The 17,668-nt window shown below is 35.6% G+C and overlaps 1 protein-coding gene across 1 annotated transcript; it reads left to right on the forward strand.

The window, feature by feature from the left end:
• Positions 1-5,548: 5,548 nt before the first annotated feature.
• LOC119636525 (ubiquitin-like modifier-activating enzyme 1) lies at positions 5,549-12,126 on the forward strand. The gene is made up of 6 exons (XM_038031919.1): positions 5,549-6,868; positions 8,705-9,756; positions 9,817-10,480; positions 10,540-10,848; positions 10,904-11,274; positions 11,337-12,126. Exons 1-6 carry the CDS (start codon positions 6,137-6,139, stop codon positions 11,749-11,751), a joined length of 3,543 nt encoding a protein of 1,180 aa, XP_037887847.1. The 5' UTR covers positions 5,549-6,136; the 3' UTR covers positions 11,752-12,126.
• Positions 12,127-17,668: the final 5,542 nt, after the last annotated feature.

The following is a 17,668-nucleotide window of genomic DNA, read 5'->3' on the forward strand; positions in this document are numbered from 1 at the left end:
CTCCGAACAAGTAATTTTCGAATACTAGAAATACTTTGGCATTCAGAAAGTAAACGTTTGGCCGTGAGATTTTGTTCACGGCCGCAGTTAGAGACAGTAAGTTTCTTAAGCATCTATTGATGTGTTGAAATGGTTCGAATCAGATTCTTACAGAGACGGAACAAAGCTAGAATTAAGATTCGAGTAGCGTAGACGGTAGCATCGTCGACTCTGTCAGTTTTCTCTTTAATTTTTTCCTATATACCTTTGAAACTTTCGTAACTTCATGTCATCCATAATTAAAGGCGCAAAAGCTACGGATTTGGATGCAAGCTCTGCTCATTCATTTCCCAAGAGGCTAATACGGCTTGATACCCAACAAATTTTAATTTTATCTTCGTAGGTGGCAATGTTATTCCTCCCGTTACAATATAAGGAGTAATAAATACTTTTTATGACCGGCAAACCACCTCTGATGATAACCGTTTTAAGTTTAGTAAAGGACGTATTTTTAAAAGGATAGGGTGTTAATGCGCATTAATATTTTAGGCCAAAAGCTTTAAACTTTATTCAATTAAAATACATAAGATGATATATGAGTCTCAAATTGAGGACTGTCACCTTGTATGGATACCAGGTGCTTTTGAAGGAAAAGCTAATTTTCATGCAAAGCTGCAAATTCGGTCCTGATAACACTCCATTTGGATTCCATATGGGATGTTGTCGACAAAGCAGTTCGATCCAAACTATTATAATTGGGCCGAAACATGGCGATTTACCAAATTTCGACGAAATGTGCAAAATAATTCGATCTATATGTTGAACACAAGAAAACACGACAGACAAATGGTCTAAGTCGACACAGAAAGTGATTCTGAATCGATTGATATAATGAGAGATGCGTCCTTCTAATGCATGATGCCTACGATCTCACATCGTATCTTCTGCCACCTCTTACGTAATAAGAAACAGTATACGTTAAAAAGGTCGAAAGACTAGAGGCTGTAAACCAATGGACGTGTCGTTGATAAGCTAGCTATTTCGGAAGTAACGCAGCGGAATGCATGTGCTAAAACCCTTATGAGGGCAAACGGGCGGACGAAGCTTACTTACCGGACGAGCTAGTCTTACGCCCAGGGAAACTTTGTAGTGTACCCTACGTATGGTATTCATGGGCCCATTATTTTATATAGAGCGTCCCCACTTGGGGTGCGACAACCGTTAGATTCTACTTCCCTCTTTTAATTTATTTTCGCGTTACATTTGAAAAATATAATGTTTTAACATCAATATGATTTAAATTTGCTTTTTATTCATATTTATTTTAAATTTTTACATATGCATATGTTTGTATGGATATATATATTTATTGCCCATTTGAAACAAAAGGGGATAAACTGATATAAAGGCAGATCGCGGGTGAAAGATAGATAGATAGATAGAGAAAAAGAGGGCGATAAAAGGATTGGGAATCATTTAAAAAGGAATTTTCAATTTGATTAGGCAACATTCCCTAGTGTTTACGTATTTAGGTGATAATGTGAAATATTACAGTTTAGCTTGGACTTGAGTTTATTCCGTTTAGTTTACTCAACATCGAAAAGAATTCGGAGACGCTGCCGATATGTTAGTGTTGATGATGAAAACGGGAATAATGATTTACTACAGTTGTTGTTTGTGACGATGTTGCGATTATACATGTTACAGATTGTTCTATTTTTCTAGCTGTTGCCGTTGTTTTTGTTGCTGTTGTGGTTGTTGCTGATGTCCGCGGAGATGTTGAAATTAGAGTGAAGTTTTGCTATATTTGCTCATTGTTTTTAACTATTTTCCGTTACTTTTGTGTGTAAATTTGTTGCATTTAAATATTCTTACACCACCCAAACACACTTCACCATCGGTTTTCTTTCGGGATCATTATTTTAGTGAAGAAAGATTATATATTTAGCTTAGTTTTTATTTTGTTTCGTAAACGAACAAACACATAAATGCTTCCATAGCTTGACGATTATATCTTTTTGTTATTATTCTTAACGTTATCAAATATTTGCATTTATACGGCTACGCACATTTTTACTGACTAAACACGGTTAGTAATTTGCTGATTATTACACATAAAAAAATGTAGTCATTTAACTCCAGCTCTACTGTTCTTATCGCCAAAAGATACGCATAAAGTTCCCAATATATTCACATTTTCTACTTGAAACAAAATATCGCTATACGCTGTCGTGCTTGTGTAGCCATCTTGCATAATATATTTCTGCTTTGTTCTCAACGGCACAAATTTGCTATTGAAGAAAAGAGAAACATTGCATACAAATAATAGACCGAAGTCGAGTTGTCTTTGTTGCTAACATCCGCGGAAATGTTAAAATTAAGATGAACATAAAATTAGCAAGAAAACGTAAGTGTTCAGTCACAAGTGTTGCTCATAGCATTCAACTTATTTTCATCACTTTTTTGTACCAATTTGTTGCATTTCGAAATTCTTACTCCATGCAAACACTCTTTACACTTCACCTTCGGATTTGTGTCTGGATTATTATCTTAGTTAAGAAAAATTATATATTTAGCTTAGTTTTTATTTGGTTTCGTAAACGAACAAACGCACAACTCACTGTCACTATGATATTAATGAACAGGTTCCACGCATAGAAACGCTTCCACACTCTTGGCTTTGTCCATTATCGGTACTACAGTTAATTTGTAACGAATTTTCTTTCTCGATTATGCTAAGAACAGCTTATAATAGCCTGACGACTGTATATTGTAATTACTCTTAACGTTATCATTTATGTAGAAATATTTGCACATATATCAACAATAAATTAGACAACGAAAGTATTTTTAATGGCAACGCTGTGTTGTAAACGCAGATTTTCATTTACTTTCACATTTTATCAATAAAAAAATATTTCACTATTTTGTCACTTTTATAAGACGTTTCCAGGCATTTTATACAATACAATTACCGAAGATTTCCGAGCCTTATTATGTCACAAAAGAAACTTAAAACCTTCAACTCAAATATATAAAGTAAATGTTAGTTTTCCTTAAAAAATAATATCTTTTTATAATCTGTAATAATGTACAAAAACTTTTTTGTTGTCCTCTCTTCACTTCGCATACATTGTTTTCTGTTCATCTTCTTTCCTTTTTCCCGCAGGCATCGCAGTCTCTCAGGTTTACCAACTTTCTTCCATCCGACTATTAAAAACCATCATTGAATTTAACAAACCGCTATGATGTTGCTATTTAACAAACGTTGCACGACAAAAATTTAATGTTACGTCCTTCTGGATAGGGACACCGTCGTACGAACTTTTGTACCAAAAATTGTGAATACACATACAGTAGTATAACAAGAGAATATCTCTAAGTTGACTATAATTGGCTTTCAAGTGAAAAGTTTGACCCTTTGAGTCTCTAGTAGTCCTCAGCTAGTATTTCAACTAATTTGAATTCCTTAGAAAGCTCTTTGGTTTCTTTTTTTCTATTAACAATTTTTACATGACCTTTTAAATATTGCTATAATACGTACGGCTAACGCCACTGAGTTCCAAAATTATGCAATTTATCGTCAACCATTGACAAATTAAGTGCAAATGATGTTTGATGATTTCTTCAGATTAACGGCATAAACAAGTTAAGTAGTTATCGCAGATTATCAAAAGTGAATGCTGAGTAGCTACATATGTTGGAAATTTCGACTATTTGGAGGCTTATTATAAAAAATTGTAAATACGCTACATATGTAAAATGAAGTGTTTAAAGCACAAGTAATTTAACTTAATATTCCTTTTGATACAATCGATAATATAAAGCACCTAGACGCAAACAGGGCGTAGTACAGCATTTGTACGTGTTCTTCGATTTCAGTTAATTTGTTTGTTGAACATTGTCGGTAAATATTGGAGTTATTAGATGGTTGCGGCGTAGTATCTATGTTAGGTGCTTTTAAATTCTATTAAAGCTCATCCAGAAGTACTCTTGGTTTTTGCCAATATCATCATCATCATGACTGCGATGGTCCTCGCATCACAAACTGGTAAAGTATATGGAGGTTTTATGAGGCATCAATGTACATATTTTATAAAAATTTACCTACGATTTAACCAAAAAATTTTTAACTTAACCTGAGAAGAACGTAATTATCGCATTCTTATCCCAAAAAACAGTCTTCTCCGTATTGTATTGACATATAACAGCCGAGGGACCCTGCTACCAATTTACGTTTTTTTATTGAGCGTGCTTAGCATATGATCATAACTATTTACTTAAACAATCAACTGTATCCACGCAATTCTTAAATTAGGGAACTTGTGCCTTCATAAACAATTAAAAAGTTTTTATATTCTTCTTCTTTCTTTCGCCAACAACTTAACTTTAATGTGGATAATATGGATAATATCGAGTAATATTTGAAAACAGTTGTGACGGTTAGGTTATCTTAGTTCAATATTCATTTTTAATCGCTTCTACACTGAAAATTTTTCAATTTTTCACTTAGTGCTTTAAATGTCGCAGCCCATCTCGCAGCTCGTTAACAGCCGAACTTAATTGGCTCTTAAATATAAATCTTATGCTAAGCGTTACTGATAACGATTAAAAGGTATTTAAGGAAAAATAAAAAGAACAAAATTCGTGTATAAATAAACACAGAAAAAAAGGCAGGTACACATCTAGAACAGAGGCATAATTATTTTTAGAGGTGAACCTCCGACCCGTTGCAAACATGTAAAAGCTCGGCAACGGATTGATAAAATGTAATTCAATTTTTGAATCCTATAAAGATATCGAGATAAGAATCTCATTTTGATACGACATAGGGAAGGTGCGTGTATCGATAGCTTTTAATAAATCTGATATTGAGATTAAACTATATATACCACTTAGACTTTAAAAGGATTGAAAAGCTAATTATAAAAAGCTAGTAATTATGTCTGCATTGACTAAGATTTATTAAAGCAAAGTTCCTAGAGAGCCGGCTTGGGACATTGAAGTTTATCTCTCCAAGTAATTTAAGTGTACGATAGTACCATTTAGCAGATTAATTAAGAAGGAAGTGCCGAGAATAAATCTAAGTTTCTTAAGTGACGGTAAGAATAACAGAAGCAACCTGTTTTCATAAGGAAGCAAAGCGACGAACAGGTCTCAATTCAAATTCTAAAAGGTAAAGAACCGGAATTCCTTTGAAACTGCATAACGCCTATAGAAAGGAGATCACCGAACAGACGCATATTCAAACATTGGTCTTACTAACTTTATATAAAGCCTTTTTATAACTGAACGATCATCGAACTCCTCAAACGACCGTTTAATTGATCCAAGCGATGACCTAACTTTAGAGAGAAATTAGTAGACATTTCTCTTCTAGAAATTCCTTTAAGGGAAATTTGCAATTTCAAGTTCACAGCAGTAAAATGCTGTAACATATTGATTGCAAATTGCGCTGAAATGCTTGTTTACGGCAACGCTACCGATGGCGACATTTCACGAGGCAAGAACAACACTCTTTTTGAATTTTGCAGTGATTCGCATTTGTCAAACGGTATAACTTATCTAAATGTGCTTTTCTTGTATATAAATTCGCAATATAACGAATAAGTTTATGTTCAATGATTTAGGATAGCAGGTAAATAGTGGCAATGAATTAATGAACTGCTAATAGATGATTATATGCTTATAAGTAATACTATAATTTAATATAATGTGCATAAAGAATCTCTAAACCAGACACAGTCAGCAAAAAGTTTTACCGTTTGCGGTATGTGTGTTTGTGCCGTTAGAAGAGACGCAGCTGTCAAATGAACACAAAAGAAAAAGTCGCATTTAGTGTAAAGAATCGTGGATGATTTAATAGAATAAAAATAGAAAAAAATTCAATTTGAATAATCTTATAAGGAATTCGTGGCTTTTTATGTGGACTTAATTTTTTCCTGATTTTTTAGAATTTGTGTTGTGTCGGTAGAATAATTTCAAACGAAAGAAATTAATTGTGGTTTGCAAAGACAAAAACTATAAGAGACTGTGAGTTGAGTACTATTAATTGCGAAATAGTAATAGTGGAGGAGAGAGACATAAGGCAGACCGGTTGTTTCGTTGTACGAGACTGAGAGTTTGATGCCCACAGAGTCTTACTGCTTGACCACCGATGTCTTCTAGCTCCCAGTTAGCCGAGCAGGCAGCTTCCACTACCGCTGAGCCACCAGTAGCTAAGAAACGGAAGCTCGCACCTAACTCGTCACCAACCTCCACGAGTTCCCACAAAAACAACAATAACGGTAGCGGCGCAGCAGGCGACGAAATTGACAAAAGCGTTAAGAGTGAGACAACTGCTGGTAAATCAGCAGCATCGTTAGTATTGTCATCCTGCTCGTTAGCTTCGTCAAGTTGCAAAAACGCAGCCGGCTCACTCGTTTCGAAAAGTACAACGAGCGAGAACAGCGGCGGCGGCATTAGTACATCGTCAGCAGTGAATAAAGAAAGCAGGAATATTAATAACAGCGACAAGCAAAGCTCCTCGTGCACTAAAGAACAAGAAAAAACTAGTGTTGTGGGTTCCAACTGCAAAATAAGCGCCAATAGCAACAGCTCAATAATAAATCCTAACCCTACAACGAAAACAAGCACTAGCAATAACAGCAGCGCCAACAACTCGGCAACACCAATGGATACGAATTCCCAGAGTGATGGAGCCACTGGCGATATTGATGAGTCTCTGTACTCACGGCAATTATATGTGCTTGGTCATGATGCTATGCGTCGCATGGCCAACTCAGATATTTTATTGTCCGGTTTAAATGGCCTGGGCTTGGAAATAGCAAAAAATGTTATTTTGGGTGGTGTCAAATCCATAACTCTTCATGATACTCAAAATTGTACGGTGAGTAATATATTCTTCCCATAAAAAATGGTAAAAAGAAAGAAGAAAAGTAATCCCCTTGGCTTTGTTTTCGTGTTTTGCTCATTAGAAAAAAAATCGATTTTTCATTTCAAGTAAAAATTTGTGTTTTTGTGGTTAGAATTTCCCCCCTCTCTTCTTGTAATAATTGATTGTTTGCTTAATGCTTGTGTTCAATCGTCGTCTCTGTGAGTGTGAAAAATTTGTTTTCTGTGTAAAATTGAGTTCATATCGCCGATAATTATATATGTTTTCAGATAGAAAAGCTAACCATTGTTATAAAGTATCTTCATTTCCTTCACAAATATCTTCGTGTGCGTGTGCACGTAGGTATATTTATGTGTGCAAAGTATTTTTTCGGTTTATTTTTTCTCTAAAGAAAATTGGTGTTTTTTCCATGAAATTCATACAAAATTGTACACACATATAACGCAGCACTGCCATTTAAAAATTTATTAGCAAAAATTTACTTTCGTTCGGTTCTCAAAATGTAAAAAGAGATAAAAATAATTGAGAATAAGTTTAGAAGAAAATAGTACTTCTCAGATACAGCAGATATCTTGAATTAATTTTTCTATAATGGAGAATTGATATATGTATCAAGCCGTTGCCTATGGTATTCTGAATTTATTGCAATAAAAATGTGGTTCATAGTCCTTTTAAAATGGAAGCGATGTTTTCTTTAGGAAGGCAATTACAATTCGACTTAATCGATATAGTTTTCCTCTCTTTTTTTTAATATTTTTCCAAAATTACAACAAAGTAGATATTTCTGAGTCATCTGTGTTAAAAAAGCATTGACATCAACGAATAAATTTAGAAAAGTTGTTCTTGCAGGAAAGTTTTTCACCAAAGGCATTTTGGTTAATAAGGCTTAATATTTTTAATAATATTTTGGCAGTTTTAATTAATTAAAGATCTATTTAGTGGTGGTTGCTTGGAAAGAAGAAATTTATTTATTTTTTGCTTTCGTTTTGTGCAGTGTTGCCGTTAGTTTTACCTTTAAAACAGCGTTCTGGCAAATGATTTCAACCTTTTATAACTGTTCTTATTACGAGAGGTCTCCTTTTTTAACATTTTCTGAAATTTGAGGAATTCCAAATGTTGTGTGTGATTCGAAATTTTACGAGAAATACAGACAGTTTGGAAAAAGTTTTTTGAATAATACGTTCACTTGGTTGATGCTTTTACTGTTCTTGTATAAAATAAAGCTGACGTTTTTCTCTTCTTCTATAACATAAAGTAGGGAATTTTACTGAAATGTTATTACTGCACGAAAACAATGATATTATTTTCTGTCTTCTGATGCACTTTGTGCATACATACCGCATCATGAAGCTGTAAACTGGACATTGAAAAATGTAACGTAGCAGGGGAACCCTGTTTGTTTATGTACTTCTAACTCCCTCTTATTCTCTGTCTATCGATTGCTTTTTGTTGCAAGAATTTGCGAACCATCCATTCACTGCATTCGCAATCGTTTCGCCCGCCAAAAATTAACGTTTGGCTCTTCTTTTTATGCCATATCCTCAATGAAAACAAAAATTTATGGGTCGGTGTTGTATTTATTCATATTGTAAATAAAATTCCAAGTCATTGATTTTTCTTTCACGCTGAGTTAGTTATTTTACGCCGCTTACTCTCTCTCCCGCCACCACTTTGTATCTGATTGCCTTAAGTTATTTTTGCGCCACCACTATTATTGTATTCAATGTTGTTATTGCATTATGCGATAATCTTGACTACATCAGAATTTCATCATTTTTTTGCTTGCGTGATTTTGCAAATATCAAATAATTGTTTGTGTTGTCTTTCCAGATTTATGACTTATCTTCTCAGTTTTATTTGTCCGATGCTGACGTTGGTAAAAATCGTGCGGAGGCCACTCGTGACAAATTAGCTGAGTTGAATAATTATGTGCGTACCACTTCCTATACGGGAGAATTGACTGAAGATTTTCTTAAGAACTTCCGTGTTATTGTTTTGGCCACGAGCACTGACGCCGAACAGCATCGTATTGCAGCGTTTGCTCATAATAATAATATTGCTTTGATTATTGCCGAGACTCGTGGCTTATTTGCCAAAGTATTCTGTGACTTTGGAGAGAATTTCACCATCTATGATCAAGATGGTGCTCAACCTATTTCCACCATGATTGCCAGCATTACACGAGATTCGCAAGGCGTTATTACTTGTTTAGATGAAACTCGTCATGGCCTTAGTGATGGCGATTACGTAACTTTCTCTGAGGTGCAAGGCATGAACGAATTGAATGGATGTGCTCCAATGAAAATTAGTGTGTTGGGACCATATACCTTCAGCATTGGAGATACCAGTAAATTTGGTGAATATGTTTCTGGCGGTATAGCTACTCAGGTAAAAATGTCCAAGACAATTAGTTTTAAATCGCTAGAAGTGGCTGAGAAGGAGCCAGAATTCTTGATTTCCGATTTTGTTAAAATCGAACATCCGGGCACATTACATGTGGCGTTTAAAGCACTGCATAAGTACATTAAAGAAAACGGCAGAATGCCACGTCCTTGGAATTCGCAAGATGCCCAGAAGTTTTTGAATATGTGCAAGGATATGGATAACAACGTATTGGAAAGTTTGGTGCTAACTTTCGCCAAAATTTGTGCGGGCAATACATGCCCAATAGATGCTGCAATGGGTGGGTTTGTTGCTCAGGAGGTGCTTAAAGCCTGTAGTGGAAAATTTACTCCAGTCTATCAGTGGTTGTATTACGATGCTATTGAATGTTTACCGGACCATGAGGTTGAAGAAAGCGATGCTGAGCCAATTGGGTCGCGTTACGATGCTCAGATAGCCATTTTTGGTAAAAAATTCCAAGAGAAATTGAGTGACGTGAAGTAAGTTCCTAGAATGTTTGTTGTCGCAAATAATTTAAAGTTTTATGTTTTACTTCAAAGATACTTCGTCGTTGGAGCAGGTGCCATTGGTTGTGAACTGATTAAGAATTTTGCCATGATTGGTGCAGGCACCCGCAATGGCCAATTGTTCATTACCGATATGGATCTCATTGAAAAATCGAATCTAAATCGTCAGTTCCTGTTTCGGCCAAAAGATGTGCAAAAGCCAAAGGCTGAAACAGCCGCAGCGGCGATTCGTATGATGAATCCCGAAGCTAAAGTCACGGCATATGAATTGCGCGTAGGTTCCGAAACAGAGAGGGTCTTCTCGGAGGAATTTTTTGGGAAATTAGATGGCGTTACTAATGCTTTGGATAACGTAGATGCCCGTATTTATATGGATCGCAAATGTGTTTTCAATCGTATACCTCTAGTGGAGTCCGGCACTCTAGGCACTATGGGCAATGTGCAGGTCATTGTGCCCTTCTTAACCGAATCCTATAGTTCTTCTCAAGACCCACCCGAAAAGAGTATTCCTATATGTACTTTAAAGAATTTCCCGAATGCCATTGAACATACATTGCAATGGGCGAGAGATTGCTTTGAAGGTGTTTTTAGTCAAACCGCCGAAAATGCTGCCCTCTACATAACCGATCCCAATTTCATAGAACGCACTCTTAAGCTTACTGGTATTCAACCTTTGGAAATATTAGAATCGGTCAAAGTGAGTAAACTACCTAAAATTAATCGAAGTCACTGTGTAACTCCATTTTTGTCTCACAGAAAGCCTTGATTGATAATAAACCAAAAGATTTTGCTGATTGTATAGAGTGGGCTCGCTTGTACTGGGAGGAACAGTATGCAAATCAAATTAAACAATTGTTATACAATTTTCCTCCCGATCAGGTTACCTCAAGTGGCCAGCCTTTCTGGTCTGGCCCAAAACGCTGCCCCGAACCCTTGCTATTCGATGTCAAAAATTCCTTACATTTGGACTTCGTTTACGCGGCTTCAAATTTAATGGCTCAAGTCTACGGCATTCCTCAAATGCGCGATCGTGAATACATTGCTTGTAAACTACAATCTGTCCAGGTAGTTTCTCTCAAATAAATCATAAGAAATTAAACCATTTAATTTGCGGTTTTAGGTACCAGAATTTCAGCCTCGTTCGGGTGTTAAAATTGAAACTAATGAAGCTGCAGCAGCTGCTGAAGCTAACAATCATGATGGCTCTGAAGTCGATCAAGATCGTGTCAATAAAATACTCAACGAACTGCAAGCATTAGGAAAATTAAATTTTTCGATCACACCTTTGCAATTTGAAAAAGATGATGACACTAATCTGCACATGGATTTCATTGTAGCCGCATCAAATTTGCGAGCCGCCAACTATAAGATACCACCAGCCGACCGTCACAAATCAAAATTGATTGCTGGCAAAATTATACCAGCCATTGCTACCACTACTTCATTGGTTTCCGGTTGGGTTGTACTTGAAGTTATCAAACTTATTATGGGGTAAGTTAAATGTCTTTTAAACAAGTAGTATGCAAATATTCAAACTCTATCGTTACTTGTAGCCATAAAGATCTGTCAAAGTTCAAGAACGGTTTTGCAAACTTAGCTTTGCCTTTTGTTACCTTCTCGGAGCCAAAACGCGCAGAAAGCAATACGTATTACGATAAAAACTGGACCTTATGGGATCGGTTTGAGGTACCCGGTGAAATGACTTTGCAAGAATTTCTCGACTATTTCGAAAAGAAAGAGAAACTTAAGATTACCATGCTATCGCAAGGCATTTCCATGCTTTACTCATTCTTTATGCCTAAGGCCAAGTGTGCGGAACGTCTACCACTACCGATGAGCGAAGTAGTAAGACGTGTCTCCAAAAAACGTATAGAACCTCATGAACGCTCATTGGTATTTGAAATCTGTTGTAATGATGAAGAAGGCGAAGACGTCGAAGTACCCTACGTTAGGTATACTTTACCCTAAAAAGGTTTTCTTGTGCGATAACTGTTGTTTAACTAAAATTTATTTTATTTTATTAAAATTAAAAAAAAAAAAAAAAAAAAAACTTTTTTTATATACATGCGCGTGAAGCGATCCTTTCGACTTTAATATTTGTTTTGAATTAATATCTTAGTGCGTAGAAATCGATGATATGGAAAGATTACAGCAACAGCTTTGTCTTGCTTTTTTCTTTTCTATTTTATTTAATCTGCAATTAATTTTTTTCTTTTGCGTAAATTAATTAATTGCTACACTTATATTATAACTTTTATTTTCGAAGTAAATTGGAATATAATTTGTAATAGATTGTTCATTTTCTTTTTCGATAAAAATAAAATGAAAAATTTAAAATTATAATGCAAATTCCTTAAACCGCAATATTTAAAAAAGATATTTTACTTTAAATAGTCGCTAATAGTCCAATATTTGAGTTTTCAGGCGCTAATTAAGTTTCTTATGAAAATCTGAACATTAAAGAAAAAACATATATTTGCTGACGGTAGCCGTAATAAAATAACTGATTGTGTACTGATTTTTAATGAATAAATAAAGATTCTTGATAGTAAAGGTAACAGGTTTTCGGTATTTTTTCAACTCGATAAGTATCCATTATAAATAATGACCTTGCATATGGTGAAGTTGTACCAATGTATGTACTCGCATGTAGGCATTTGAACAGTTTATTCGTGCTGCAGCCATTAAACTTTCACGTGAGCTGTTTACCATGATTGAGCGATCTCTGTACGCTATGGTTACCCGTTTACAAGAGGGCACTGAAACTCAGATCATCAAATGCAAATTTATCGGTTGGGACGAAGTGATGGCCGTAGATTTTACACGCACTTCTATTTCCGTAGCAAAGACTGGAGCTGATTTAAATAAATGGGCTAAACAGCAAGAAATACGGGCAGATTTGGCTGTTTTGCCTCTAATTGAAGCAGAGCAATTAGAGGAAGATTGCAATTACGATTTACAGGCTATAGAAGCTTTCGTTTTGGAAGGCAAGAAATTTATGTTTTTATGTCGCTACTGCATTCCTTTGAATGATGCCGAAGATGCCGCCGTTGAAGTAAGTGATAATAAGCCACCACCTGAAGTTGTAATTGAATGTGTAGTTTATTTGTGGCATGGACGCAATGCTGGTAACATGGGTTGGCTGATATTTACGTTTACTTTCCAAGAGAAATTCAAAGCTATGTTCATTATGAAAAGCGGACCGACCACATCGAGGGAGACGGTACTTATTCGTGGAGCAGCTCCAAGCAGAACTTGCCACATTTAAGAGAAATAAAGACCAGAAAGTTGACTCAGCTGAAAGCGGAGTGACTGATACGGAGGCATTCAACAAGTCGTAAGCAAGTTAAGTGCTCACGATAAAATAGTCCAGATTAACTTCGATGAAGTTTTCACGAGGAAAGGGGTAATCTACAGCCGAGCTGAATATAGGGTTCTCGGCTGCGGACTATCGCCCAAAGGGGAAATGGTGGAGTACGTATCAGCACTTATATTCGCCGCCCGAAGTCTGTTGACACCGTTCAACATCGTGCTAAGTGCAACACCACTCACTAACCATAAAGCTGATGCCAGCGAAGTGGAAGAGGTCATCAAGCTGGCAGAGGAAATCGAACTAGATGTCAAAACTGTCGTCTGCGGAAGATCGTCTTCCAACGAAGACAGGGCGAAGTACTTTTCCAACGACGTACACAAGAGAAAACAAGCAGACGGCAGCATCAAAACAATTTTGCTCCTACACGACTATATTCACCTGCTCAAATCGTTCAAAAGGAAAGTACAAGATGACGAAATGGTAAATTTCAGCTTACAAACACAACTTTCAAGCAGAGACAGGCCGAAATCAGATTTCTGACGGCGAAGGAATGTCGTACAAAGTCTCTACGGAATGCCGATTACCTGGTACTATTTTGCAGTGACATAATACCAACGTCGCTCCAGGCGGCAATCGATGCGAACATCTTCACCGTAGGTCAGGAACGGGATAGTGCCGAGCGCACATTAAAATTCCATCGGAGTACAATAACGGCCGGGATACTAAGGGGCTACTTGGGAACACCTACAAAGAAAACTGCAAGCCGCAAAAGAATATCTGAAGACTTATGGAACAACTAATCACCGACGCCTTAACGACCATAAACAATTTCGTCATCATAATGGACGACCTGATGGAGGCTTACCGTGGCATGAAGGTAGCATCATATAGGGTAAGCCAGGATCTCCTGGAACGTTTTTTCATTAAGATGGCGGTGAATCAAAGAAAACTAACGAGACCATTAGAGCATATTTTGAAATTGTAGAACAGGTTAATGCGTCAACAAATATCGGCACACGTGAATAGATTTGTACTTCAACACGACTACAAACTGATCAATAAATTCAACTACAACAAAGAAGGAGAGCCCGAAGAAGAGTTTCGACCATTCGCGCTCGATGGAGAAGTATTTACTAACCTGACAACAGGTCAGCTGGATAGTTACCTGTGTCTGCTCACGGGGTACGGTGTCGGGCGATACGTACGTGACCAGATCAGTTGCCATGATTGCCTCAGAGATTTGACAGAAAACAGACGAATTTTGCCAGGTACTAAACGGAATGCAAGTGGCGAAGGACAAGAATAAGCATTTACTATACAGGTCGCAATACTTGTGCCCAGCGCTGCCAAAACCCTTTGTCAACGAGGAATTTGACAAAGTGTACGACTTCTTCGACGCAGCAATGCATACGAATATGACGGCGCCTGACATAGGCAAGCGCCTATAAGCCGCAATGGTGGCACGACTTGACTTTTTTGCAAATAGAGGATCCTGCCACAATGAGGCAAATCACAGAACTCATTTGGTTTTGTTGAGAGGAAAATATTGGAGGGAGCCGGAAAACAAAAACGTTACGGCATTCTCAGGAAAGTAATGAAAATCGGGCGACGAAACTACTAAAGTAAAGGTAAGTCAAATATAATATATTTTTATTGACGGATTTACTTACCTACGTTCTTATTTTCTTTTATTTCAGGTAAAAAATGAACGATGCGCTGCCGCCCACGAATAGTGAATGCATTCTGTTTTTATTGCTTCTTCAAATGTGCATACGTCCAAAGAGCTGTTTAGACTTAGTTCGAATTTGTTTTTGTAAATCGTAGAGCAAAAGATGTAGATTTTTATCGTAAACTATTTTTCGCTATACACCCATCCCTTAACATGGAAAAGATGACATAAAATAACCGATTGTTTTTGATAGTGGGCATGGCTTTGGGATAATCTCTGCCCGGACCGGAGTAATGCACGAGTGGAGATCTTTCGTTTGACCGAGCAACAATTCTCGACTTGTAGTTGAAATAAGTTTGCAATCGCATAAAAAAAAAATTGTATTTAAAGGCAGACATAATTTTTTATGTGTGGACATAAATTTTGTATTTGTATTTTATTTAAAATTATTTAAACAGATGAATTAAATATTACAGTAAGATTATATTTATATCAGTACAGTACAGTAAGATTTATATATATATTAATTAATTAAATTAGTTAACTATAAACGTATACATATTTATATATAGCATAAACAATGTTAAGTATGGCTTGCTCGCCACTATCTTGCAACTTGTATCATTTTTGCATATCATGCAAAGGTAGTTTTGCATATTTGTTGCGTGGAGACTTTGACGCTTTTTCAAAGACTACAAAAGAGAGAAAAAAAAAGAAAGAAAAACTTATTTATTTGGAAACCAAAAAATATTGTTTATTAATTTATTTAATATATGAAATGAAAAAAATTCTAGAAACAATTTCTAAAATAAATATTGAAAATATAGACATATTAAAAGAGAAAGAAACAAACTTCATGTTTTAGATACAAGTGGACAGTTAACTATCGATCTGATTTTGCTGGAGAATATCATACCTTGAATGAGACTGAGATTAAAGTACTTTCAAATAGTTGAAAAAATCAGCAAATATTTTCCTTTTTTTCTTGTGATCCTTTCTTGCGTAAGGCGATGATAGTCAGAAACAAATAAAGAAAGAGAAAGAAAGACATAAGGGAATGGTGACCGCAACTCAGTTCGTGTGTGCCAAATACTGACTGAGTACTCGTTATAGTTACGACCGAATTAAACTCTACTGAGATATGACTGACTGACTGACTCACTTGGGAATGTGGATTCTTGCGCTTACTCGGCTACTCATGCGGATAATTTGTTTGAGTCAACCCGCAATTAATGCACTAACAATAACTTACGAACACTTTATCCTTGCCCCGATCGTTTCAGTAAATATGTTGTGCATAAGTGAAATCGAATAATTTGCTGAATTTTTGTAATCAGAGTTACGTGAAGTGAATGAAATTCTTCTTCTGCAAAGTAAACAGAAATCTATAAAATGAAGCCGAACGACACATAGTTCGATCGATAAAATAATTATAAAAGTGAAAATTAGGGAATTATAACGTAGAGGCGAAAGACAATTTCTTATTAGATTCTCGAAATCAAAAGTTGTTAAAGGTTGAACGCAAGATGAAAGACTTGAGTACGCCAAGCGCCTTTTAAATATTACTCTAATAAATCTTCTTGCCCTCAACGAAGCTCTATGATGGCAAAGACAAGCAGGCATCTAGACATGTTTGCCACAATTGTACGAAGAAATTAAAAGAAAAATTATGTAAAAAAACAGGTAAGGTAGTTATGTTCGGCTGGGCCCGAATCCCTCATATACACCGCTATTAAAATTTTTAAAGACTCATGATTTTATTCATGGTCATAAAAAAGTGAATGGAATAAAGATTATCTCCAAGCGTTTTTATTTGATACCCATATCGATGGTGTTATTAAGAAAAAAGGAATCCATCATGTGGCCATATGTATTTTAGCGTTGGTTAGTTCATCTTATGATTAAAAAGCACAAAACCTCAAAAACATGATTAAAAGAAAATGTAATCACTTATAACTTCGTATGGGCATGGATGCTTCCGTAAGTGGTGGAGTTCTCCGTAAAGGAAATGTAGAAAATTGCACCTTTCTCTTTTTTATAATTTGTGAGTAACGAGAAAGGGAGTTGGGTTCACGTTACGATTAGCTGCGGGCGTTTGCTCTAAACAATTTGGCTCATTTTCAATGCCATTCGGCGTGCAGAAACTTCCATAGTTTCTACTATCTTTAAGGTCGACATCTTTGGTTTTGCAACCAGGAGGGTGTCAACAACACACATCACAGAGACGGACAGACGTGCAGAATTTCAAGAGCCGATCAAGAACATGTACAATTTATAGGGTTTCTGAAGCCTCCTTTTGGATGTTGCAAACATTATGACAAAGTGAGTATAGCCCCATCCTAAGGAAGTGACTATAAAAATTGGTCCCCTTTGATAAGGACAAATTTCTTATGTTTTTCTTGTTAATGCAATTTCTTTTTCAAAAGATCTTCCTGAATGAATGAATGCCTTTTCTTCCTCTTTTCCCCTTTCCAAAGTTTAATCCGCAACTGCTTTTCTCTTAAAGCAATAAAGTTTGTTGGCATTTTTACAAAAATATTTTTATTTTTCGTACCATTTTTATGTACTTTGAAAAAAAAAAAAAAAAAATAAAATTATATATAAAAAAATTAATAATAATTATATTTAACATAATATCACATTATTATATGATGTTTAATATTTTGCTGTGTAAAGAAAGAAAATATATTTATATATAATTTATTCGAAAGAGTACAGTACAGTTCGGCAGTATTTATTTATATTATTTTTTTTTTGTTGTTGTTGCATTTTCTAAAAAATTCTTCGAAATATTTACTTACAAATATTAATAAGTATTTAATTTTTGTTTTCTAAGACTATACTTGGTTTACTCCTTAATATTTAAATTATAATCATTTTAAAATTAAAAAAAAGAAAAATTA

Source organism: Glossina fuscipes, unplaced genomic scaffold (assembly GCF_014805625.2).
Source record: "Glossina fuscipes isolate IAEA_lab_2018 unplaced genomic scaffold, Yale_Gfus_2 28, whole genome shotgun sequence".
In the NCBI taxonomy this organism is placed as follows: Eukaryota; Metazoa; Arthropoda; class Insecta; order Diptera; family Glossinidae; genus Glossina; species Glossina fuscipes.

Excerpts from the sequence above, each read along its gene's own strand:
- LOC119636525 (XM_038031919.1), top strand. The coding sequence starts at position 6,137 with ATGTCTTCTAGCTCCCAGTTAGCCGAGCAGGCAGCTTCCACTACCGCT. Across the intron at positions 6,869-8,704 it reads ATGATACTCAAAATTGTACG|ATTTATGACTTATCTTCTCA; the intron begins GTGAGTAATATA and ends TTGTCTTTCCAG. Across the intron at positions 9,757-9,816 it reads GAGAAATTGAGTGACGTGAA|ATACTTCGTCGTTGGAGCAG; the intron begins GTAAGTTCCTAG and ends TTTACTTCAAAG.